The sequence below is a fragment of the Humulus lupulus genome, chromosome 8 (genome assembly GCF_963169125.1).
Source record: "Humulus lupulus chromosome 8, drHumLupu1.1, whole genome shotgun sequence".
Taxonomy (NCBI): domain Eukaryota; kingdom Viridiplantae; phylum Streptophyta; class Magnoliopsida; order Rosales; family Cannabaceae; genus Humulus; species Humulus lupulus.
The window spans coordinates 18,388,952-18,415,080 of NC_084800.1; the positions used below are offsets into that span (position 1 = coordinate 18,388,952).

The 26,129-nt window shown below is 34.4% G+C and overlaps 1 protein-coding gene and 1 non-coding gene across 2 annotated transcripts; both read left to right on the forward strand.

Annotated features, from left to right (window-relative positions):
* Positions 1 to 17,060: 17,060 nt before the first annotated feature.
* Positions 17,061 to 26,116, forward strand: LOC133795102 (uncharacterized). Its single transcript, XM_062232552.1, has 20 exons — positions 17,061 to 17,406; positions 17,672 to 17,971; positions 18,480 to 18,799; positions 18,936 to 19,245; positions 19,372 to 19,504; positions 19,714 to 19,813; positions 22,622 to 22,743; positions 22,830 to 22,880; positions 22,977 to 23,096; positions 23,185 to 23,304; positions 23,397 to 23,538; positions 23,618 to 23,788; positions 23,944 to 24,099; positions 24,227 to 24,333; positions 24,471 to 24,561; positions 24,639 to 24,780; positions 24,931 to 25,087; positions 25,187 to 25,303; positions 25,447 to 25,570; positions 25,671 to 26,116. The coding sequence occupies exons 1-20, from the start codon at positions 17,061 to 17,063 to the stop codon at positions 25,914 to 25,916; spliced, it is 3,375 nt and encodes a 1,124-aa protein (XP_062088536.1). The 3' UTR covers positions 25,917 to 26,116.
* Positions 22,103 to 22,175, forward strand: TRNAF-GAA (transfer RNA phenylalanine (anticodon GAA)). The gene has a single exon. It is a non-coding gene; the product is annotated as a tRNA-Phe (tRNA).
* Positions 26,117 to 26,129: the final 13 nt, after the last annotated feature.

Consider the following 26,129-nt stretch of genomic DNA (forward strand, 5'->3'; position numbering starts at 1 on the left):
GGCATATGGCCCCGGTGACTGTTTGTCACATGGCTAGGAGGGTATGGGACCTCCGAGATGGGCTTATTAGTCATCTAATCGGGATGGACTTATCAGTCATCTGACCAGGATAGACTTATCAGTCATCTGACCAAAATGGACTTATCAGTCCTCTGACCGGGATAGACTTATCAGTCATCTATCTTTTATCCAGGGCTATTAGGGCGATATGGTTACCAGAACCACAAGTGTTGAATCACTTATCTGATTGAGACTGACTTGATAGTCGTCCATTCAGAAGGGTGGGATTCTTTATCCTGGATACCCATTACTACGTGGTCTTTCTTGCCTGCTTGGCTAGGGCTATATCTGCTAGGCGTGTGCCTTATATTTCGATGACATGTTATAATTGTTCATGAGCATATTAAGTTTTCTTGCTGGGCCTCGGCTCACGGGTGCTATGTGGTGCAGGTAAAGGCAAAAGAAAGTTGGACCATCCTTGAGTTGAAGAGCTTAGGTGATGATGTGTACATATGCAGCTGCTCGTTCACCACGGCCGAGGTTTGAAGAGGAACTAGGGTTAAACCCTGTTTTGCCGCATAGAACGGCCTGTTGTAAATATTTTCTTGTAGTAGACTTTGAAATTATAATTTTGGGATCCCAACATACATATATTAAACGTTCTAATGAAACATTATATCTTATCCAAAAATTTTAATCCCTAAACCGCTAATCATACTTAGTTACACGATTTTGGCCAAATGACTCGATTAGCGAGTTTAGCACTGTTTACAAGGCACACCGTAATGGTCCCTGGAGTTTAGGGCGTTACAGTCACTCTCTTAGTTAACTTATCTAGTTGATGTACTCTCCACCATCACTTTTTCTTTTATCTTTATTCATATTCTTCCATTACTTGTTGTTCTAATATAAAAATATTGATTGTTTAAATATCAAAATAATGTGTAATGGTGGAAACTTTATTTTGATTATCAAAATATATTTATGAGAAAAAAAAATTGATTGGGAATTTGGTTGAGAATATTATAATTATCATTACCAAAGTGATTTAATTATATTAATTTTCAATGATTGTTTTATCGCCAAATGTCATCAATTTGTAGAAAATATTTTCTTTTGGTTAATTAATATGTGTAGTTACTTGCTCAAAGGATGTAGTTACATATATTAGTTAGATTTCCATGAAGTGTATTAATGATATATTGGTCCGTTTAAAATTATTTTCCCAAAGATAATAATTTTTATCTGTTTATTTATTGTTGTTTTTTGGTTTGAAATAATGTATATTTCTTAAGAGTTTATTTGCCCAAAGGTAATAAATTTTTAATTTATATATATTATTTATTTAACACTTCACGAAGGGAGATCATATGTGTGTTATATTTGTAACGTCCCTAAGGTAGGGTACGTCTGCCACATACTCGTAATTCTAGGGTTTACGAGTATGTAAGGCACTTGACCAAAAGAATTAAATAAAATGATACGAAGAAATACAGAAAAATTTAAAACTTTTATATAAACTTATTAGAAGAAATTATTACACGTATGAATACTTTAAATTTAAGGCAGCCATATGAAAACTCTAAACCATTATTGCATTGCTACTGAGTCCGTGCTCCACAAGTTGCTCAACAGCTAAAGCCACACCTGGAAAAATGTTGGAAAATAACATAATGAGCTAACGCTCAGTAAGCAAATCTCATGCATACACATACACATGAATGTCGTGAGTTTGTAGTGCACATATACTAATATGCTGACTTATATACTTATGCATTTCATTTATTGCTCATGCACTTTCAAACTTTACTTTTATGCTCTTTCTTTTAGTTTCACATTTTTATGGGCCCAATATCACTTGTGCACACTGTTTGATTCAGCCAATGCCTGCAGGGCTTGTTACACATATCATATAGAATCCCATGGGTTCTCCTCCGGCTAGCCATCATCTCAGCTAGGCTCATCATAACACTCATTTCATCGTTGCCATAGCTGCCATACTTATTACACATATGGAGGAGAAAGACGGAAACATGGCAAACATATCTGAATGGTCAACTCTGACCTAGCCCACACTAGTGGGCAGCCACTATAAGTCTTATAGACTTCCGTCTTCTTTACTGAACTTACTTGATTGCTTCATCAAAACAGTGGCACCCTTTTTAAACATCTTATTATCACTTTGCTTAAGCCTTGTGTCATTAAAATGTTTAACTTTACATAAGACTTTTCAAGGCATTTCATAACTTTTCTCATATTCATATGCATGGTCTTATATCACATAATAATGTATCACATAACTGTACATGCCATGCATACATGCTGATGCTGAAATGTCAATGTTCATGTTCATGACTCATGTTGATGGTATTCAATCAAGGCATTGTATCACATCTCATATAACTCAAAACATCTTTAGTCATAATACATGAAGCTTTGGGTTGGTGGCGTTGTTATACCTTAACGTAGAGCTATGGCTCAGGTCTAAGGTTTCCAGCCTAAAAACTTAAACGCTTCATATATCATAACATATAACAAATCATGAACATAGAGTAATCCACATATCCATCAACATAAGAACACATACTTGCACATAATTCATATCATTCTTAACCAAGTAAGACATCTTTCACATATCACAGAATTCATCAATTACATATCACACAACACCCTTATGGTGTTCATATAACCATTTTTCACATACTTATCATATGCATCATCATCATACCATACTTAACTCATCAGATGTACACAATCAATGTAGTCATGCATCTTACACTTAAGCACAAAAGGTGAGATTTACTTACCTTAGGTCCTTAGCTTATTTTAAAATTCCTCACCAAGAGTCAATCAATCAAATCCATACAAATCCTATTCAAGGCACATCATTTATTAAATTCTATCAAAATCATAAATATACACTATTGATAGTGTGTATTAATAATACCAGAAACTATATAAATGATAATAATAAATTATTATCAACGCAATGCAAATAACTCTTCATATAAAACCATGCTTTAAACCTTGCTCATAAGATAATGTACCCTTATGATAATAATAATAATAATCCCAACAAAAATAATAATTATCGTCTATAATTAAACTTATTTCGATATTAATAACAAAATACTTCAATAGCAATACGTATATGGATGTATATATATTCAAATAGTCATTTTATAAAAGAAATCATATTTTTAACATAAAGTTGTAATAATCAATATAATGATAATAATATAAATATAAATATTTATATTATTATTAATTAGTCATAATATCAATTCCAGTGATATAATAAATATACTTTCTCCAAACTTCACTGGTCTTACAAATATCAATAACTGTAAGAAACTAATATTTGATATTATTTTAATATTCAAATATTAATATACAATAATAATGGTTAGATAATAGGTTTACTATAAATCATACTTTTCATATATATATATATGAATCTGTATTATTGATTTACTTAACAAAATAATAACAATAATAATTAAAATTACTTAATCATAATAATTTCCATATTAATATAAAATCAATTAAATATGTATTTTTATACTTTATTTAATATCTAATATTTTCTAGAAAATTAGACAGCACAACGGCTATAAAGTGGACAATTCCAAAATCAAAACCTGTATAAAAAATATATATAATCCCAGACAGCCAGTAAATTACAGAAAATATTCCATATATCAATAATATATAATTATATACTATAAATACACATAATAACAATTACTCTAATCAATCACAATTAAATCACAATATATAGGTTAAAGAAATTATACCAAAATGATCGGGTTCCACAATAAGTCAAACGATGATTTTCTGAGACTCAAAACGTACTTCGGAACCTCGAACACTAAGTTTCGGCCGTCGGTCTACGGTGGATCGCGGTGGCTCGTGGTGGGCCCACCACCCAACTATGGTAGATGTAGGAACAAGTTATTGGGTTTTGAAGCCCACAACACGAGGAGCACGATGGTGGTGACGGATCGGCAAACGGATGCCCGAGGTGGCCGAATCGCAACTTTGAAGTCGCGGGGTGGCCGAACTTAAATCGAGTGGTTGAGGCGTTTAATCGGCGAGTGAGCTCTAGATTCCCGCGTGGGTCGATAGTTCGGAGGCCTCTGAATCCAACGGTCTGGCGCGTGGCTAAAAATGGTGGCCGGAAAGTACTCCTGCGTCGTCGGCAACAGTAATACGCAGAGGAGAGAGAGAGAGAGAGAGGGGTTTTCTGAGGAGAGAGAGAGAGACTCGGGTAAAAAAAGAAAGGCTGAAGCCTTTTCTTTTTTTTTTTTAATTATTTTTAAAATTACACTTGGACCCAAAATATTAAAATTCTTTTCAAATAAGTCCTTTAGCAAAACTTTCTTAATTTTATAAAAATCCCCAATTAAAATTATATGACATTTGGGTCCAATACTTGACTACTCAAGTTTCTCTCTCTTTAATCTCATTAAAAACATAAAATCATATTTTAAACACTATTTTTCCATTACTATTTCTTAAATTTGTAAACTTGTACATTTTATGTATTAAAACTCTGATTTATTATAAATAAATGTATTATGAAAATGTTGGATATTACAATATTCTCACCCCAACAATAATGTCTCCATTTAAATTCTGACTGCCTCCAACTACAAGAAGTGGAAACGAGATGTTGAATTTAGTTTGGGGATAATGGACTTGGACTTCTGCTTGCGAGAAGATAAACCTGATGCTCCCACTGATTCAAGTGCTACTATCCAGAGAACTTTCTATGCACAATGGGAAAAGTCAAATCGTCTTGGTCACATTGCTATGAAGATATTGTTTAACGCCCAAATGTGACTTCCACTTAGCAGTAGTCGTAGTATAGATGGGCGGTCGATTCCACAAGAAGGTAAAGGAACAAGTTAATCAATAAATAAATGTTAGAGATAAATAATGTGAGGAAAATAGAACAAGTGATATTTTTGTTGTTTTTAAGATTTAAATATTAGAAATAAAGATAGATTAAAGTATGATGTAACAATAGGTAACAAGTAGGAAGGATCAAGAATCACCAATATGCATACTTATTTATTTGGATCTTTGATTCACAAAATTTACACAAATGGATAGTTCACATCCCAACTATTCATTTGGAAGATTTAATATTGAAGCACAAATATATTTAACAAAAATGTATTCAAGTGATTATTATTCTTTACCATAGAAAGATAAGATAAATCTTATGAGAAATCTAAAAATGACATTATACCATTGACAATAATGCAATAGAAGATTGGACATAAAACCTAACACAAATATTACTTTTACCATTTATAAAATACATAGAAAGAGCATAACTAATTCTATATAGATTTTAGCAAAAGTAAATATATATGAATGAAATGGAGAAAATGATAAATATATTATCTATATTATTTTCACTAATTTGATAATACATAGAAAGTGCTTGACAAAATCTATATACTATTAGTAAACATAAATATAGATAACAAGATGAAGAAATGGAGATGAAAGAAAATAAATCACTCAAATATATAAACTTTAAGTACATGGTGAATCAAAAATGCCAAACAAAGTCATAGTGCATATAGGATCATCCTAACCTTCCCAAGAAGGTTAGTCTATTATGCTAGACATTCTCATAAAATTATAGAGAGAAAATATGAGAAATGAGACTAAAATTTGGTAGGGTTTTGCTACCTAAAAATTACATACATAATGTGAAAGAAGAGTCCCTATTTATAGAAGGAGAAAAGGACTAAAAAGAAATTAAACAACAAAATGGGGTTTACAAAATAAATTTGAAATATTAATAATAAAATATGATTTTGAAAAAGCACCAAAATACCCTTGTTCAAAAGCACCAAAAAAGATGAGCTTTAAAGCTCAAAATGGTAATTTTGCAAGGCCCAATACCCACAAAATATGGGTTGAAGGTGACTGTGGCAGAAGTGGGTTTTGACCCATCCCAGCCAATGGGATCGCGCCACGTAGGCGGCTGGGAATGCTGGGCCAAATGTTGGGTATGCGTGGGCTTCAGCTGGAGATGGGGTTTGGGCGTGAGTGGGAGGTGCTGAAGGGAGTTGGCTGCTTGTTGGGCTTTTGGAGTGTTGGGCCAGCAGGGATGATGGGGAGGCACGTTGGGAACTTGCTGGGGATGCTTCGGCTGGTCACGTTGGAGGTGCTGAATGGAGTTGGCACATGCGGAGAGAATGGCTGGGTTGAAGGAGCTGCCTGGGACGCGTGGCATGCGTGGAGTGCGCCAGGTGGCGTGCATTGGTGATGAGAGCTTGGGCTTCGGTGGGCTTGGGGAGGAGACGGGCTGGGCTTCTCCTCAACAAAATGCCATTTTTTTCCTTTTGTTTTTCAGATTTAACTCTTTCTTTATTCTTTCTTTTTCTTTATGCCAAAATATCAATTAATTCCTACAAAATAAAAATAAATTAAATCATGATCAAATATTTTCATCCATAAAATATATCATATTAATTAAATGAAAATAATAATCCAAACTTAATTTATTTTGACATTTAAGATCAATAAAGGTGCACTTTTCACCTCTAGTCACTACCAAGATGAATTAGTGAGCTAAATTATGCAAAATCATTTAACAAAATGTTTAGTGAGAATTTAGAAAATGCTATTTAAAACTGTCAAAGTTGTAATTCAAGAATTTTGTGTGTGCACCAAACCATATCGTTCTTTCCAAAATTTACAACACAAACAATATTGAAAAATCACCAAAGAATAAAGTCTCAACTCCAAATCCTGACAAATGTATTAAAAGTATTTTTATGGGAGATGGTTGACACTCTTGGAGTTGGAAATTTATCAATTAACATTCAAAAATTGATATTATCGTTTTAGGACAAACAATGTTAACGAGTATTGATCAAAAGATAAGTTAATCAATTAATTGGAATCTAAATGACATAAGAATCTTCAAGATTTTTCAAAATAATATTAAGAGCCAAAATAAAGAACAAAACAAAAAATAAAATACACAAACTTTTTTTCTTTTGTTTTTGTTTTTGATGACATAAATTGAAAACAAATATAGTAATGTTGATTTTTTATTTATTTATTTTTTATAATTTTTTTTCAACAAAACTACAAAAAAATGTTGCTCTTGTTCTTTTTTTTTCTCTCCTTTTTTTTCTTCATTCTTTTTTATTAATTTCATTTTTTTATTTATATTCTTTTTCTTCTTTTTTTTTTTATTTTTATTTTTTTTTTCTAATTTTTTTTTTACAAGAGACAACATAAATATACAAGAAATTAAAAGGAAAATTAAAATCTAACAAAAGGCTCTTTAAAACAAAATTATCCCTCTAGTAAATGTCATGTTTTAAATCCCAAAAATTAATTTTACCAACTCAAATGATCAATATAAGTTTTCAAAGTTGTTTTCTCATTCTCACATCTCACAAAGATTAAAAGCTTTAAACTTTAGGATTTTTCTCAATTGAATGTGTTAATTTTTTTTTTCAATATTTGGCTGTGCATGATATTACTCTTCAAAAATTACTTCCTAATAGTAAAAATAGCAAAAACTATCTCACCAAGATTTTGTTCTCATGAATTTTGCAAAAATTTAACTCAAAATTTCAAAATGGTAATCAAAATATATTTCAACGCATGAATATGCATACTACCCCCAACTTTAATTAAGACATTGTCCTCAATGTCTAATGTTAAGCTCATTGTGCGAGAAAAATGGAATATGATCACCAAAAAAAAAAAAACAACTACAAAACCCCAAAAAGTAAAATTCGCAACATAAAATAAAGGCACAAATTAAAATAAAACACACTAAAAAGAAAGATAAAACCTGATCAGTCTTTGGTAGACAAAAGCATCGCTTTCAAGTAAGTCTACCAACTGCATGTGTTGTGTGCTATCCTGTATCAAAAATGAATTTTCTTTTATTCTGCGTCTCAAAAATAGAAGCGTCAATAACATTTTCAGGATAAAGAAAATGTTTGGTATCAAAATCGTGGAGGAAATTGGGTGAATGTTTCATTGCAAATATGTTTATGATTTCCTCAACGATTAAGTCTATCACATCAGTATGATAGCTTCCATTTTTCTTTGGAGTGGTTGGAAGAATTTTGGTATAGGAAAGAGTTTCACTCCAAATGGGAATAGCACCATCCTCATCGGGCTTAGAACTGAGAGTAGGGGATGGTGTTATGGCCTCAGGTTGGGACGGGAATTGACTTAAATTATGTGAGATAATAGCGTTGGTCAATTCTGAAAGTTGAGTACTAGTTTCCCTAAAATCTTCCACAAATTGTTTATTGAATTCTCTTTGCTCCTCTATAAATGTGTGTAAAGCATCCTCTAAGGAATTCGTATTAGTGCAAACATTATATGGAGGTTCATGTGGGAAGTTAGGAAAGTTGTGCTCAAAATTCATGTAAGGCGGTGCATGGTAGTTGTACTCAGGCTTCCAACTAAAATCTACGAGGTTGGTCCAACTAGAATTATGATTCCTATGGTCGACTCTTTCAAAGTTACAATAACATTCATCATAATCTAGCTCGGGAACCTCGTAACTTTCTCTTTCAAATTTAGTTTCTATCAAGTTCTCAGTAATCTCTTACACTAAGTTTGCATGCACTCCTAAAACGGCTAGTACCCTCAGTAGCACTAGAATTATGATTGTTTCTAACTGAAGGATAATACATCGAAAAATACAGCTCGAAATGTTTCTTCTCGTCTCATTCATTTTTTTTTAATTTTTTTTTATGATTTTTTTATTTTGATTTTTGATTTTTTTTTTTGTTTTACTTGTTTCCAAGTCGATTTGAGATTTTTAGAACGGTCCTACTTAAAATCCACACTTTATCTAGAACTCCCCGAGGTTGCTAGATAATTGTGGAGGGGTCACAATTCATAAAAACGGTCCTCTTACAACCAATACTTACTATAACTCCCCGAGGTTACTAAGTAAGCATGGAGGGAACTTTTACTAAAATTGGCCTTTAAGCAAAAATTGCTTATGTTGACAAAACAAGCTTTGTTTTTATCACTATGAAATTCTAGAGAGAAAATATGAGAAATGAGACTAAAATTTGGTAGAGTTTTGCTACCTAAAAATTACATACAAAATGTGAAGAAAGAGTCTCTATTTATAGAGGGAGAAAATGACTAAAAAGAAATTAAACAACAAAATGGGGTTTACAAAATAAATATGAAATATTAATAATAAAATATGATTTTGAAAAATCAAATCTTATTATAAATATTAACTTAGTTATTTTGGTGTATGGTCAAAATGCCCTTTTTCACTCGAACCAGAGGTAAGAAAACAATGTATGAATACAGTTGCACCTTGTATAGGTATATGACATGCATGGTTTGTTATTGAAGCATGTTGGCTGATATATGTGGACATGGATTGCATATTAAATGCTAGAGAATATTGATTACTTGTTTATGGCACTGACTAGTCAGGGACCGACCCTAAAGTCGATGAACACGCATTGAATGGCTCTATAGCATTAATGCTGGACCGACCCTAAAGTCGAAGAACTTATAAGCGCTTGCCTGGTCTAAGACCAGATGTTTATAGCCAGGGCATATGGCCCCGGTGACTGTTTGTCACATGGCTAGGGGACGCTGTCCTTAGTTACAACTCTAGAGTCGGGAGGAAGGTTATGTTGGTGACCAATCACCATGCACCTATCCTGATCAAACTTATGAAAGAACCACTTATCAATTAAGCCCTAGTGACCCTATCGCCACATGGCTAGAGGGAGCTGTATCCACTTTTGTGACTTTTGGCTATTGTCACCTATCTGGCTTGGACTGTTGATCCTGAATGATTATTATGATCATTGTTGATATTATATCATGTTTTACTGTGTTTTCTTGCTGGGCCTTGGCTCATGGGTGCTACGTGGTGCAACTATAAAGGGAAAGAGAAGCTCACCCAACCTTGAGTGGAGAGCTTAGGTGGTGTTGTGTACATATGCGGCTGCTTGACCACCACGGCCAAGGAGTTCTCAGAGGAAATAGGGGTTTACCCTATTTTTGCCGCTTAGGACGGCGGGGATTGTAAATTTGAAACATGATAACTCTACAAAATAGAGTTATTTTACCACTTTTTATGTGCTAATTGTTGCTTAATTCTTGAGTTTTAAAATAATTTATTAAGTTTTTAAGTAATTTTGAATTTATTAGTCTTATCATGATTTTATATACTTTTGTGTGTTTTTATAATTATTTTGTTGTAAAATGTTGTAGTTAATTATTTGAATTATTGTTGTTTAATTTGAGGTAAAAAAATGTTGTATTATTTAACTTAAATATTAAATATAAATTAAGTTTTAATTAATATTTTCATAAAACTTATGTTGTATATTTGATTATTGAAAATATTTAGTTATAATTTAATTTATGTTTTTTTTATAGGAAATATGTTGTATTTTTGGGCTATTGAAAATCAAGAGAAAGAAAGGAAAATTGTATTTTTGAAGAGGAAGTAATAAAAAATTGGCACAAGGCCCAATCTTTTCAGCATTGCCCACAGGCCCATCAGGCGAAGCCCACTAGCTCCTTCAGCTTTCTTTCCAAACATCTCCACCACATAGCTCACGGACCCAGGCCAATCACCTGATCCACGTGCCAACATCACCACTCCTCACAGCCATGCATCAATGAAACCAAAGCCTGCTGCCAACACAAAGCAGCCCCAAAGCCACCAAACCAGCTGCCTTTTGTGCATTTTGAGCCCAACAAAATCACTTTTGTACCATTTGTCCCCTATGACAAAAATGTTAATTTTTTACCACACTTTCTACATATTTTACCCCAAAACATCATAATTATACCCTATATTTTACCCCTATTTACCATATTATAATTAATTAAATTAATTTAATCAATTTAATTAATTTGAATTGATTATTTTAATACCTCATTTTTTGCTATAAATAGGGAGTTTTGAAGACCATTTAGGGTGTCCATTTTGGAGGAGGTGACCATACCAAAAACTCTACACATTTCAAAACCTCTCCATTCTCTTCATCTTCTTCTTCTTTTTTTGGTTACTTTCTATGTATTTTTAGAGGAAAAATTTGGGGGTTTCTCCTCCAAATTTTCCTATTTATGTTTGTAATTTTTAGTGTGTATTTGCTATTCTAGTTATGTGTTTCTAATCTTTTTAAGATTATTAAGGCGATGATGAAACAATTTGTAACTAGATAGTGTTTATTTTGTATGTTGATTTTCCATTTTGTGCAACAAAGTTTATGGAATTTTCTTCTTCAAATATCTTATTTCATCTTAAATATCATGTATTTTGGATTGTTAGCACATATTTACACTTTGTTCTTCATTAGTGCAAAAAACATATTATTCTTTGTGTAAGATGTGTCATTAAATTGTACACATCCATGCTTAGAACAAAAATATTATGTTTTGCCTTATAAATAATGTTCATTGATTTATTTGTTATTTCATTAAATTGATTTACACTAAATGCTTTGAAATTATAATTTTGAAAAGTGAAGAAAAATCTTATCTTTTTAGAAATAATTTGTGCTTAAAATTATAAATCTATGTAGAAAATGATAGTTTGATTTATTTAACTATCACTAAAACTTGGGAATTAATATACTTATAAATATTATTGAACTTATATTTTGTGGATTCTAATCCTTAATAATCTTATTTTAACATCTTGATTTCTACTTTTAATTTATGTTATATATATTGTCTTTAATTTATTTATTATTATCTTTTATTTTATTTTTATTATACAAAAATCCCATCAATCTTTGGAACTAGATTAGAATTTACTAATTTTGGTTTAAAATAGTTTTCTTTTCGATTTTAGACAACTCCTTTGGGTTCGATCTCGTGCTTACACGAACACTATATTCCATATACGATTCGTGCGCTTGCGAGTTATAAATATTTAAAACATACTCATTTTGGGTCCACCAAAACAGTAGCGACCATTTTGTATTATAAACATCTTGTAAACGTTTTTAATGGCTCATGAGCAGTTTATATACTTAATGAAGCATATCCTTTCCTTTTTACTGGTTTTACACCTTAACCTGATAATAACACTTAGATCACGTTTTTAACCAAAGGACTCGGGTAGCGAGTCAAATTTCCGGTTCACTGTTCACCGTAACTGTTCTGGGGTAGCCAGGGCATTACAGCCCAATACCCTCAAAATATGGGTTAAAGGTGGCTAGTGGCAGCTGGTCCATTGACCCATTTTCAGCCAATGAAAAGTTGCCACGTAGGTGGCTGGTGCTGAAAGGTTGAAGGAGGCGTGTTGGGCTGCATTTGTGTTGAGCTTGGCCTGTTGGAAGGTTGGCTGAAGGGAAAGCTGATGGGCCTGCCTTGAGAGGCTGCTGGAGGCTTGACTTTGGGCCTTCGCTGAAGGAGAAAAGGAGGCTTGAAGAGGCATAGGCGTGCGTGAGCTGCTTTGCTGGGGACAGGTGGCGCAAGCTGAAGGAGGGTAGGCTGCTGGCTGGCGACGTGGTGACCCTTGAGTGCGCCAAGTGGCGCTAGGGAGAGGGAAAAGGCTGAGCTTGGGCCAACGGGCCTAGGCTTCTTCAGATTGGGCCACTTTCTTTTAAGAAAAATGCCACTTTCTATTCTCTCTTTTTTTCAGATTTAATTATTTTATTTTCTCTTCATTTCAAAGTGTCAAAATACAACTTTGATTCATACAAAATAACAATAAATTAAATCATAATCAAATATTTTCATTTATAAAATAAGTCGTATTTGTAATGCCCTGGCTACCCCAGAACAGTTACGGTGAACGGTGGACCGGAAATTTGACTCACTACCTGAGTCCTTTGGTAAAAAACGTGCTCTAAGTGTAATTAACAGGTTAAGGTATAAAACCAATAAAAAGGAAATTGAGATTTTCATTACAAACTGCTCTGCAGAGCTAAACAAAACATTTACAAGTGGTTCTCAGTACAAAATGGTCATTACTGTTTTAAATTTACAATCCCGCCGACCTAAGCGGCAAAAATAGGGTAAACCCCCTAGTTCCTCTGAGAACTCCTTGGCCGTGGTGGTCAAGCGGCCGCATATGTACACATCACCACATCAGCTCTCCACCCAAGGTTAGATGAGCTTTTCTTTCCCTTTACCTGCACCACATAGCACTGTTTAACGCCCAAAATGTGACAACCACTAAGCGGTGGTTGTAGTATAATCGGGGGGTCGATCCACAAGGAGGTAACCTAAATCAAAAGATTAGTAGAAAATAACACAAAAAGTTAGTAACAAGAAATAAATAAAATTGTAAATGGAAAGAGGTTTGAGATTTTGATATTGTATTTTTTTGATGAAATGATAAAGTGAGATAGGTGAGATAAATGTAAGATGTAATCAAGAGTTTGAGAAATGAAAAGGTTTCAAGAATCATCCATATGCTTGCTTAGTTACTTGGTTACTTGATTTAAAAATACACAAGTAAATAGTTCACATCCCAACATTTACTTGGAAAATCTAACATTAAAGTCCATAGTTTTTCTAACAAAAGTTCATTTGAGTTATAAAGTTCTTTACTTTAAAAGCACAATGTTAATCTTATGAAAAATGACAAAATACCCAAGGAATAATGTAATAGAAGATTAGACATAAAATTATGTATCAATATTACTTTTACTAATTAGAAGCACATAGAAAGAGCATGACTAATCCTATATACTATTAGCATAAGTAAATAAAGATAGCAAAATAAAGATAGAGATGAAAGAACATAAATAACTCAAATATATTACATTAAGAACATAGTAAATCAAAGTAGCAAAATAACATCACTTGCATATGGAATCATCCCTAACCTTCCTAGGAAGATTAGGCCATTATGCTCATGATTCTCACAAAATTCTAAGAAGAAAATATGAGAAGAAAGTGAGTGGAAATTTTGCTATAGTTTCTCTAATCTAAAAATTACATTCCAAATGTGAAGAGAGTGTCCCTATTTATAGATGGAGAAAAGGACTAAAAAGAAATTAAACAACAAAATGGGGTTTACAAAATAAATCTGAAATATTAATAATAAGATATGATTTTGAAAAATCAAATCTTATTATTAATATTACCCTAGCTATTTTTGTGTATAGTCAAAATGCTCATTTTCTAAAATACCACAAAAACATGAGCTTTAAAGCTCAAAATGGCAATTTTACAAACCCAATACCCACAAAATATGGCTGGTGACACAAGAGGGTTTTGACCCACTTTCAACCAATGAGGGGGTGCCACATAGGCAGGCTGTTGGAAGATGTCATTGGGTCACGGGCCTGTGTTGTGGCTGGGGGAGTTGGGCTTGCACGTGACTGGGATGGCTGAAAAGAGGAGCTAGGCTCTTTGGGCCTGCTGGAGCCGTGGAGCTTGAAGGCAATGCTGAAGCTTGGGCGGATTGGGTCGTTGGGCCTGGAGGGAAACATGGTTGCATGCTTGCTGAGACTTGCTAATTGATGGAGGCTGAAGGAGGCGTTAGATGATGCTGTTGGCGGCGACGTGGCAGGGCGTGGTTGGCTGGCAGGGAGGCTGGCAGGCGGGTGGCAGGCAGCTGACAGGCGGGTGGCAGGCGGTAGCTCGGCAGCTCGGCTCGGCTCGCGTGGCTTGAGCTGGCTGCAGTGGCTGGAGAGAACAGTGGGCCTGGGCCGAATTCTGGGCCTAATTCCTCAAAATTACCACTTTCTTCATTTTCCTTTTCAATTTTAGCCATTCTTTGTCCTCTTTTTTTTATTAATGTCCAAATGCAATTTATTTCCTGAAAATTAAACATAAATTAAATTAAAATTAATATTTTCAATTATAAAATATATTACAATAAATTCATGAAAATATTAATTAAAACTTAATTTATTTTACACTTTAAAACTAATAAATTTGCATTTTTGAGCTCTAATCAAGCACCCATGAGCCAAAGCCCAGCAAGAAAACATAATACTTTTCATAACATTATCAAATGATTATCATTATAATCACACTGAACATAAAGCTTTCGAACAAACGAGTGAACATCACATGATCTTAGCGGGGGAGAGTGGCTGCTAGGTAAGCCACTAGCCTCCAAGCGCTTATTTCATTCATCGACCCTCGGGGTCGGTCTGGCATTAATGCTCTTTGAGCCATTCAATGCTAATAGTCGATTAGATCTAATCTCTGTTGGCTTGCGTGATCCACGCTATGGCCGTTCTGACTAATGAGTCAGCGCTATGTGACCAGTGTCCAGTATCACTGCCGAACCTGACTAATAAGTCACAACTTCATAGCTGATACTAACACCTTTGCCAATTCTGACTGATGAGTCAGTGCAACGTGACCAGTGCCCAGTACCACTGCCGAACCTGACTAATGAGTCACAACTTCACAGTTGATACTAACACCTTTGCCAAACCTGACTAATGAGTCAGTACCATGCACAAGTGAGCAACTTATGCTAAGCATTCTATATTCAAACCATGTCCATATTACACAACCAACATGCCTCACGGATATCCATGCATGTCACACTTGGGGTGCAGTTTTCTTACCTCTGGTTCGAGCTAGAATGAATAAAAGAACGACCTTGAGAATGATCAACCTTTTGGTCCTTTAGCGGTTACCTGGTCATAACCAATTATGGGATTCCATCAATAAAATGAACAATAAAATATTCCCAAACCAAAACCTAACCTCCGGGACATCAAACACTACTCAACCGGGTAGTAGGTTCAACCCCGAGGCCTTAGGCTTGCATCCCCGAGCCAAAAAGCCATTTCTGGCCAAAAAGCCACTAAGGGCCGCGGCCCTCCTTGGCCATGCCACGGCCCGCCCCTCAAACAGAGGCGCCCAAACTCAGCATTCCCCAAGGGCCGCGGCTCACCCTGTCCATGCCGCGGCGCAACCCCCAGTTCAGCCAAAACCCCTATTTTTCTTCCCTTGCGTTTTCTCTCGGAACCAACCCTTCAAACCCAGCTTAAACACCACCCAAACCTCTTTCAAACACCCATTTAAACCTCCAAACATCACCCATAACTCTCCCTCATCATAACCCAAGTAAAACACCACAAAACTCCCCTTGATTCCAACTTTCCACACCAAAATCTAGAGCTGAAATCTAACATTAAAACAGGGCAAAACCAGAAAAACAATGGATAAAACTCACCTCAAATTCGAAACCAAACCCTCTTCAATGGCTGAGCTATGTCTACAACCTCAACCTCTAAGTTCCCTAGCTTAATTCCACACCTTGAGCTCAAAACTCCAAAGAGGAAGAAGAGAGAGATGAACGCACGGGAAGGATGAAGAAAACTCTGCTTTTGGTTATGTTTTACAGCCATCTAAAACCATATATATCCAAATCCCAATTGACCAATATACCCCTAGGTCTTTTAAAGCTTCTAAAACCACTTCAAGGGTAATTTTGGCATTTTCCACCTACACCGTTAATCATAATTAACATTTCCCAATTCCCGCTAATCTCAATATTCTCAAACACCAATAATTCACATCCTGTTACCCTTTAATGCCCGGTAACACTCTAATCATTAAAACACCCCGAGACTCACCCCGAGCCCCGAGCTTAAGCCTGTTATGACCAAACCGATAATTAACATTCCTTGATCGTCTCATGCCAAATGGCTCGAACAAACCCACATCATAATGTGGTCTCAAGATATATCATCAACATGCGTACAAATAATCAATTTACCCTCAACGGGCCAAATTACCATCACACCCCTGTAATAAGAAATATGGACTCACATGCATGCATTTTTCATCATATCATAATATAATCAACATATACGTGCGTTTATCAATTAATATCATAATTAAGCAAGTATGGCACTCCCGGCCTACTATTCACGCCGTTAAACACATCGGAGAATTCGGGGCATTACAGTATTAATTCCATGAAAATATTAATTAAAACTTAATTTATTTTGACAATTAAAATCAATAAATGTGTATTTTTCACCACTAATCAGAGATCAATTCCTGAACATCTGTTGAGTGGTTTGCCAGACACTAAAGATGCCAAAACATTTTTCAAAGTTATGGAAAAAATGTATGACACTGGTGAGAATGCAGAAGCTAAACATCTTATGGATGAAATAACAACCATAAAGTATGATGAATCTAAGGGGGTGAGAGATTTCATTATGAAAATTGTGAATGGTCAATCCAAGTTGAAAGATCATAAAATTCCTCTACTTGATACTTACATTATTCATTGTGCTCTTCACGCACTTCCTGCCTCTTTTAGTCTCATTAAGATAGCTTACAACACTTATAATCAAACATGGAGCGTCAATGAATTAATTTTTAAGTGTGCTGCCGAGGAAAGCAAGCTAAAAAAGGAAAAGAACGAGTTTGCTCATTATGTTTCTCAACTCAAGCCAACAAAGGAAAGTAAAATCCAGGAATCTTAAGAACCATGCTTTTAAGAAAACTGGTAATGGAAAGGAGCATGGTAATGGATAGAAGAATGAGAATGGAAAGTCAAAATACACTAATGTGAAGTGCTTCTTCTGTGACAAACTGGGCCATAGGAGGACAGACTGTCACAAATTTAAGACCTGGTTAGAAAAGAAGAAAGCAAAACAAGGTAGACCTTTAGCTTGTGTTTGTTTTGAATCTAATCTAATTGATGTTCCTATTGATTCTTGGTGGTTAGATAGTGGTGCTACAATTCATGTTTCTACAACTTTGCAGGGAATAAGGGATCTCAAGAAGCCATATGCGAGGGAGTCAAAACTTAAAGTGGGAAACGATGTTGGAGTTGAAGTTTGCCATGTTGGCACATTTATTCTTGAATTACAATCTAGTTTTAAGATTGTTTTGAACAATACCTTTTATGTTCCTACTTTTAAGAGAAATTTATTTTCGCTTCCGCTGTTGGATAAACAAGGATATACTTTTCTTTTTGCGAATAATAAGGTTGACATTATGTTTGACTCTCGAGTTATTGGAAACTGTTTTTTTATCATGGGTTTTACAATTTATCATTGGCTTCTTTAGCTTTCTCTTTTAGTGTTGAGAATAACGTGGCTAAGAGATTTTATATTAAGGAAAAATATTTATTGCTATGGCACAAAAAATTAGGTCATATTTCCAAAGAAAGAGTTGATCGATTAATTAAGGTTGATATTCTTCCTCCTCTTGATGCTTCTGATTGGGATACTTGTGTTGATTGTGCTTGAGGAAAGTTAACCAAAACAAGAAAAAAAGACTACAAACCGTAGCCAATCTCTATTAGATATTATACATACGAACATTAGTGGACCTTATTCTACTTCGTTATGCATAAACAAGTATTTTCTCACCTTCATTGATGATTTTTCTCGATATGGGTTCACTTTCGTGATTAAAGAAAAATTAGATGCTCTTGATAAGTTTAAAAAAAATTGAAATGAGGTTGAGAAAAAATTAGGGAAAGTCATAAAGATTGTGCATTCGGATCGTAAAAGGGAATATTATGGCAGGTATACTGAATCTGGACAAAACATGGGGCCTTTTCCTAAGTATTTACAAGAAAAATGGTATAGTTGCTCAATACACCATGTGTGGTAACCCTGAACAAAATGGAGTTGCAGAAAGACGAAATCGCACTTTAATCGATATGATTAGAAGCATGATGAGTAGATCTGATATGCCAGAGTTCTTATGGGTTGAAGCAATCATGACTACTACTTATATCTTGAATCGTGTTCCAAGTAAATTTGTACCCAAAGCTCATTTCGAGTTGTGGACTGGTAGAAAGCCTGGTTTGAATCATCTTCGTGTATGGGGTCGTCCAGCTGAAGTAAGGATTTATTATCCTAATCTGAAAAAAGTTAGATCCCAGAACAGTCAATTGTTTTTTTGTTGGTTATCCAAGTCACTCCATAGGCTATTGCTTTTACTGTCCTACTCGAGTTACTAGAATTGTTGAATCTCAGACTGCGAAATTTATGGAATTTGATGTTGCTAAAATCATTCATACTCCATCTCTTGAAATGGGGGAGTCATCCGATGGAATTTTTATTCCTGTGTCTTTTTCAAGATATGATAATCATAGCGATCCTATCCCTACCCCTAATGATAATGCTCATATTGCTGACGAGCATATTGCTCCTGTTATGGATGAGGGTCCTGTTATTGAAGAAATTTTGATTATGGAAGATGTCATTCAAAATGATGATCAACAAATAGAAGCTAATCCAGTAATACTTCCTCCAAGAAGATCTCAAAGGGACAAAGGGAAAAGAGGTCAGCGATATCTAATGGTTATTTAGTTTACCTTGGAGAATGAGAATATGATATTGGTCATTTTGTGGATCCTATGACTTTATAGTGAAGCTCTTAATAGTCCACAATCTTCTAAATGGATATAAGCTATGAATGATGAGATTGAGTCCATGAAGAATAATGATGTATGGGAGTTGGTTGAATTACTAGTTGGTTTTAAACCAATAGGTTGTAAGTGGATTTTCAAAACCAAAAAGGACAATAAGGGTCATATTGAAAGGTATAAGACACATTTAGTGGCAAAATGATTTACTAAAAAAGAAGGTATTGATTACACTGAAACTTTCTCGTCTATCTCTACTAAAGATTCGTTCAAGATTATTATGGCTTTAGTAGCACATTTTGATTTAGAGTTGCATCAAATGGATGTAAAAACTGTTTTTCTGAATAAAGAATTAAGTGAGTAAGTCTATATGTCTCAACTTGAAGGTTTCAAGGAAAGTGGAAAGAAGAGTTTGTTTGCAAATTGAAACGATCTATTTATGGTCTCAAACAGGCTTCTCGTCAATGGTACTTGAAGTTTGATAAGGTTGACATCGTTTGGTTTCATAGAGAACAAATTTGATCAGTGTATTTATACGAAGATCAGTGGAAGTCATTATATGTTTCTTGTTCTTTATGTGGACGACATTTTACTTGCGAGTAGTGATTTGACATTACGAAATAAGACCAAACTATTCATGTCTACGAACTTCGATATGAAGGATCTTGGAGAAGTATCTTTTGTTTTGGGGATTGAGATTCATCGTGACAGGAATAAAAAATTTCTTGGCTTATCTCAAGAAGCTTACATAAATCGTGTGCTCAAAAGGTTCAACATGAATATGTGTAAGCATGGTTCAGTCTATATTTTGAAAAGTGGCAAGTCTAATAAGCAACAATTTCCTAGGAACGACTTGGAGAGAGAAGCAATGGAAAATATCTCATATGCAAGTGTAGAAGGGAGTTTGATGTGTGCTCATGTTTGATATTGATTTTGTAGTCAATGTTCTTTGGAGATATTTATCTGATCATGGACATGATCATTGGGTTGCAGCCAAGAAATTTATGAGATATTTTTAAAGAACCAAGAATTTTATGCTTGTGTACAAGCTTGTCGAGAGTCTCCGAGATGTTAGTTATTCTGATTCAGATTTTGGTGTTTTTGTGGATGATTTAAAGACAACTTTTGGATATATTTTCACTTTGGCTGATGCAACTAATTCTTGGAAAAGTGTTAAACAGACTTTGATTACGTCATCTACTATGTATGCTGAGTTTGTAGCATGTTATGTGGCATATTTACAAACTTTATGATTAAAGAATCTAATTTTAGAGATACAAGTAATTGATTCTATTTCCTTACCTATGATGATCTATTGTGATAATAGTGTTGTCATTTTCTTTTCAAAGAATAATAAGATCAGTAAAGCTTCAAAGCATATGGGGATAAAGTATCTTACCGTCAGAGACTTAGTCAAAAAATGAGACATTGTTATAGAAAATTGCAAGAAAGATTTGATATTAGCAAATCCTCTCACCAAATGATTAAGTGCCTCATTGTTTAATAAACATGTTGTTGATATGGGCATTTTAGAATCTTTTGATCTTTTGGGTTGGTGGGAGTTTTCTTTTCTGTTTCTTTCGTTTGTTAGAAATTATAATTATTTGTAATTTTCTAATTGAAATTATGAACTACATTTTGTGTTTCAATATTTGTTTATTGAATGGTTATGTCTTCAATTATGTTTTGTTATATTCTCAAGAATGATTGAATTGAAAGCATGTGTGGTTCATATTGTTGTGATTATTGTCTTTTGAGTTTATTAGCTTAATGGAAATGATGTCATATTGGCCAAATTTTTAAGCATATTTAATGATATTACACTGTCTTATTTATTGAGCAATGGTAATAGTTAGTTAACTTTACTAAGTTATTTATTAAGCGTCATGACATTAGTGAAATTGATTACTGATAATGAGATTATGTTATTTTATTGATCACATGCTAAACATAATTCTTTACCACACTACTAGACTTGTCGATCATGTTGGTTTGGTTATTGATATTTTTTATTATGAATATATTTTGTTGATTAAGAAATAAAGTGATTGTCATAGTTCAATATCAATGATTGAACTGGACTGGTTGTTTGAGATGCTATCAAAGAACTATTGTTTTAAAAATGGGCACAAATATTTTCTTGTTATTCATCCATGAGCCGTTTTCAGATAAAATTATTTTAATATATATTAAAAATTAAAGTAGCCCAAGTGGGAGAATGTAAGTCTTATTTTGGGCTTACTTTAACATTTTAATTGTTTTATTAAAATATGAGTTGTTGGATATTTTTTGCAATATTAGCTCATATAATTAGTGATCTATAGTTAATGAGATTAATAGCTGTGTGAAGTTTAGTTAAAGCAAAAGTGTGAACTTTTTAATTGGCTGAAACATTTGATGAGAAGATTCAGTCTAACTAGGATTATGTAGCTAAGTCTATTGATTTGCTTATATGATTTAGAGATCTAGAGAAGAAAACATAGTTGATTAGTATTGCACCACTAAATCTCATTTATTGTTTATCTCTTCTTAATTATTATTCAATTTCTCATTGTGTTCTAAATTATATACAATATCTTGTTGCTTTATGAATTTCTAACCATAAGTTCTTTTATCATCTAAAGAAAAATGTAATGTTCGTCCATTTATTAAGTAGCTACAGTAATAATAAATTCAAAAACGTAAAACTCTTTGCTTATTGTTTTTATGTCCATATAAGATTGTTACATTTATCTCATAGTTATATAGTTTTACTGTAAACATAGAATTCATCAAGCGGGGATAGCTCAGTTGGGAGAGCGTCAGACTGAAGATCTGAAGGTCGCGTGTTCGATCCACGCTCACCGCATTCCTTATTTTACTTTTTTTATTATTAATTTTTTGTCCAACCAGCATGATTTATCAAACATAAGCTAAAACTCATTAATTTGAGTTAGCACATACCTTTACTTTGAATTTATCTACAGATAGTAGATACAATTCAACATAGAATCCATTTTCTTTGGACAAATCCAATTGACAAATAGAATATTGTTTCTAATACGTAGCACAGCCTAACATCCTTAGTGATCAACGAATGTTTGTTTTGCTGTTGATTGAAATAATATATACACACACAACTGGTTATCTCTTTTATCCAAATAAACCAACAAAAGGAAAATTAATCTTTTTCAGTATGTCTAAAAAGAAAGTGAGCTTGATCAACAAAGGTCCCTATGTGAGTTCTCATGACACTTGACTCTCACCTTTGTCTCTCATATTCATTAGTATCATAATTCTCTTTTGGCGTTACAGGTTATACTGGACAATGGATATGTAAAGCTAACGATATCGAAGCCACAAGGATACTTAAGTGGGATTACGTATGGAGGAATGGACAATCTTTTGGACCCCAATTCAAAAGAATCCAGTAGAGGGTATAAGCTTCAAAGTTTCAATATACCAAAGTAATCTTGGGATATCTTTACTTATTATAATCATCTGTTTTTTTGGGAATGTGCAGATACTGGGATGCTAATTGGAGTTGGCCTGGTGGTCAGGACAGATATAAGCTGTATGTTTTTACACCTTCTCGAATAAGAAAAGGCAAAGAACTTTGTACACTGAACTGATGGAATTTAAACGTGTTTCATTTTGTGTGAACATACAGATTGAGTGGAGTTGAATATAGTGTTGTCAAAATGAGCAATGACCAGATAGAGGTTTCATTCAGGAATATATATGATCCATCAACTAAGGGAAACGATTTGCCTCTTAGTATGGACATAAGGTCTTGCTTTCATTTCAATCTTTTTCTTAATCCAAAGTTTAACAACTCTTGCTCAAGCGGGTCTAGATCACTTGTGAACTTTATTTAGGTACATATTGAAGACTGGTGTTTCAGGTTTCCATTGCTACGCAATATATGAGCGGCCTTCAGGCAGCCGTGCCTTTGACCTTGCTCAGACAAGAATGGCTTTTAAGCTGAGACCAGAGAAGTAGAATGTCTAACCTGCTGTTTTTCTGTTTGGAGGTCCAACTTTAACATGTTTATGTTTACGTTAACTTTGTCTCTTGTGAGTTGAATTAGGTTCCACTACATGGCAATTTCTGATGAGAAACAAAGGGTAATGCCAATGCCACAGGATCTGCTTCCAGACAGAGGCAAAGAGCTAATTGTACCAGAATCAGTTTTATTAGTTGATCCCATTAATCCAGATCTCAAAGGCGAGGTGCATGTATATATGCATGAGTTTATTTGAGTATGATTGTGCAGTAGAACAACCTTAATAAATTCCTGATTGAATGCAGGTTGATGATAAGTATCAGTATTCAATGGACAACAAAGATGGTGGAGTTCATGGATGGATAAGTTCTGGCCCTGTTATAGGTTTCTGGGTTATATTTCCTAGTAATGAATTTCGTAACGGTGGTCCTACTAAGCAAAACCTCACAGCACACACCGGTCCAACCTGCCTTGCGGTAACTCTAAAACTCTAATGAGCAAGTTATCCAACTTCATGAGATGAGAATTTTCCATATTCTTAAAATGCTCACATGTAGAAAAAGTTTGGAAGTATGAGTTACAAGCCAGTTCTTGTTTAGAACATCTAAATTTTATTACTCAATTTCATCAGATGTTGCATGGAACTCATTATATTGGACAAGACATATTAGCTCATTTTGAAGAGGGGGAGACATGGAGAAAGGTTTTTGGTCCTTTCTTTGTATACCTCAATTCAACCTCAGATGTATCAAATGCACACAACCTATGGTTTGATGCCAAAAAACAGGTACTAAAACTTGACTCATTTGAGAGAAGGCTCCTCTTTTAGTACTTTGTTAGTCTAACATAATTCTACTATCACCATTGACTGAAGCCTTTGTTGGTTGGTTGGTTATGTGCATGGCTCATCCTAGAGGCTGTTAGAAGAGATGGCATGGCCTTACGATTTTGTCTCATCGCCATACTATCTTAATGCTAAAGAGCGTGGTTCAGTTTCAGGAAGACTTCTTGTCCAAGACAGGTAAAAATATTGCATTCTGCAGTGTCCCTCTAGATATTAATATCTCCTATGTTTAATCTCTTGTTAAAAAGAATAAAAATAACTACTAAGGAAACTTGCAATACTTCTACTCATTCAAACATTTCACATTACTTCAGGTATGTTTCTGAATCTCCAATCCCTGCAAAAAATGCATATGTTGGACTATCAGCTGCAACAACTGAAGGATCTTGGCAAATAGAAAGCAAGGTAAGCAACTTGTTTAAACTTTCTAAAAAAAGAACTAGATTAGTCAATTTAACCAGCAATTGTGATGTACTGTACAGGGTTACCAGTTTTGGGTGCAAACTGATTCAAGTGGAAACTTCACTATCAAGAATGTCATCCCTGGTGCGTATGGGCTTCATGGATGGGTTCCTGGTTTCATTGGTGATTACCTTGACAAAGCAATCGTTACTATCTCAGCTGGTACTTCTTTATCAGTTATTCTTTTCAATCTAAATAGAAAGAATGCTAGAGATTGGTGTCAACCACAAGTGAAACCTGGCAATCGCGTAGACAATCCTCTAAATTATTGGTGTTATATTGTTATGTGTGCTAATTACCAAAGCTTCTCAGGTTCACACTCAGAACTTGGCAATCTGACCTATGTTCCCCTCAGAGACGGTCCAACCATATGGGACATTGGCTTCCCTGACCGTACAGCCATCGGTTACTATGTTCCTGATGTCAACCCAATGTATGTGAACAAGCTATTTGTCAACACCCCTGAAAAGTAAGCAAAGTTTAGCGATTCTCTGTAATCACAGACTATGATAACTGTTGTTAACTTTCTATGTTGCTTTCTCGTGCTTTACTACATCACAACTCACAGGTTTAGACAATATGGCTTGTGGGACAGATACTCTGATATTCATCCTGAATTTGACCAAACTTTTACTATAGGCATCAGTGATCCAAAGAAAGACTGGTTCTTTGCTCATGTCGACAGGTTTTGCCTACGCTCCTCAACACATTAACACAAGAACCTTCGCATAGTATAATAGCAATATACTTGAGACATTTTTTTCAGTTGAATAGCATGGTTGAAATTCGTGTGTACTTCTAACAAGAACAAAATGTGGGCTTTTGCAGGAGAGACACGGATAATAAGTACGTACCTTCAACATGGACAATAAAGTTTAACCTCAAATCAGTAACCAGAGGAACTCACAAGCTAAGGCTGGCCATAGCATCAGCAACTCGTTCTAATCTCATGGTAAAGTTTGAAGGGTAAAGCATATAACATGTATGGTGTCCCAGAAAAACATATATAGACTTGGCTTGGGTTCTTTTCATAACCGTTACATATGTTGTAGGTTTATGTCAATAAGATGGATGAAGTACATGAGGTGTTTCAAGTGCTGCAGTTGGGTGCAGATAACACAGTTTGTAGACATGGCATACATGGACTATACCGGTTGTTTAGCATTGATATGTCATCTACGTTGCTTGTGAGGGGAGATAACTCTTTATATCTAGCACAGGCCAAGGGTGGAGACGCACTTTGTGGAATCCTTTATGATTATTTAAGGCTTGAAGGCCCAGCTTCTTCAGAGATATGACTGTAAAAGGACTTGTTGTATCATTTGAATGGAGGCATCACATTATAGTAGTTTTGGTAATGTTTTGCTTATGCCCATTTTTCTATTTGTAATCCAAACGTCATAACAAAAGAACTTGTATTGAGAGGGACCAAGAACTGGAGATGCGGACACTTCTGAGTTCTAACTTTGGATTACTCTTCAACTCTTGGCTTGCTTTGCTTTTGCTATTGA

Coding starts and splice junctions, on each gene's coding strand:
- LOC133795102 (XM_062232552.1), top strand. CDS start 17,061: ATGTATGACACTGGTGAGAATGCAGAAGCTAAACATCTTATGGATGAA. Junction 19,814..22,621: donor GGTACTTGAAGTTTGATAAG/GTTGACATCGTT, acceptor TTGGCGTTACAG/GTTATACTGGACAATGGATA. Junction 25,571..25,670: donor CAACTCGTTCTAATCTCATG/GTAAAGTTTGAA, acceptor CATATGTTGTAG/GTTTATGTCAATAAGATGGA.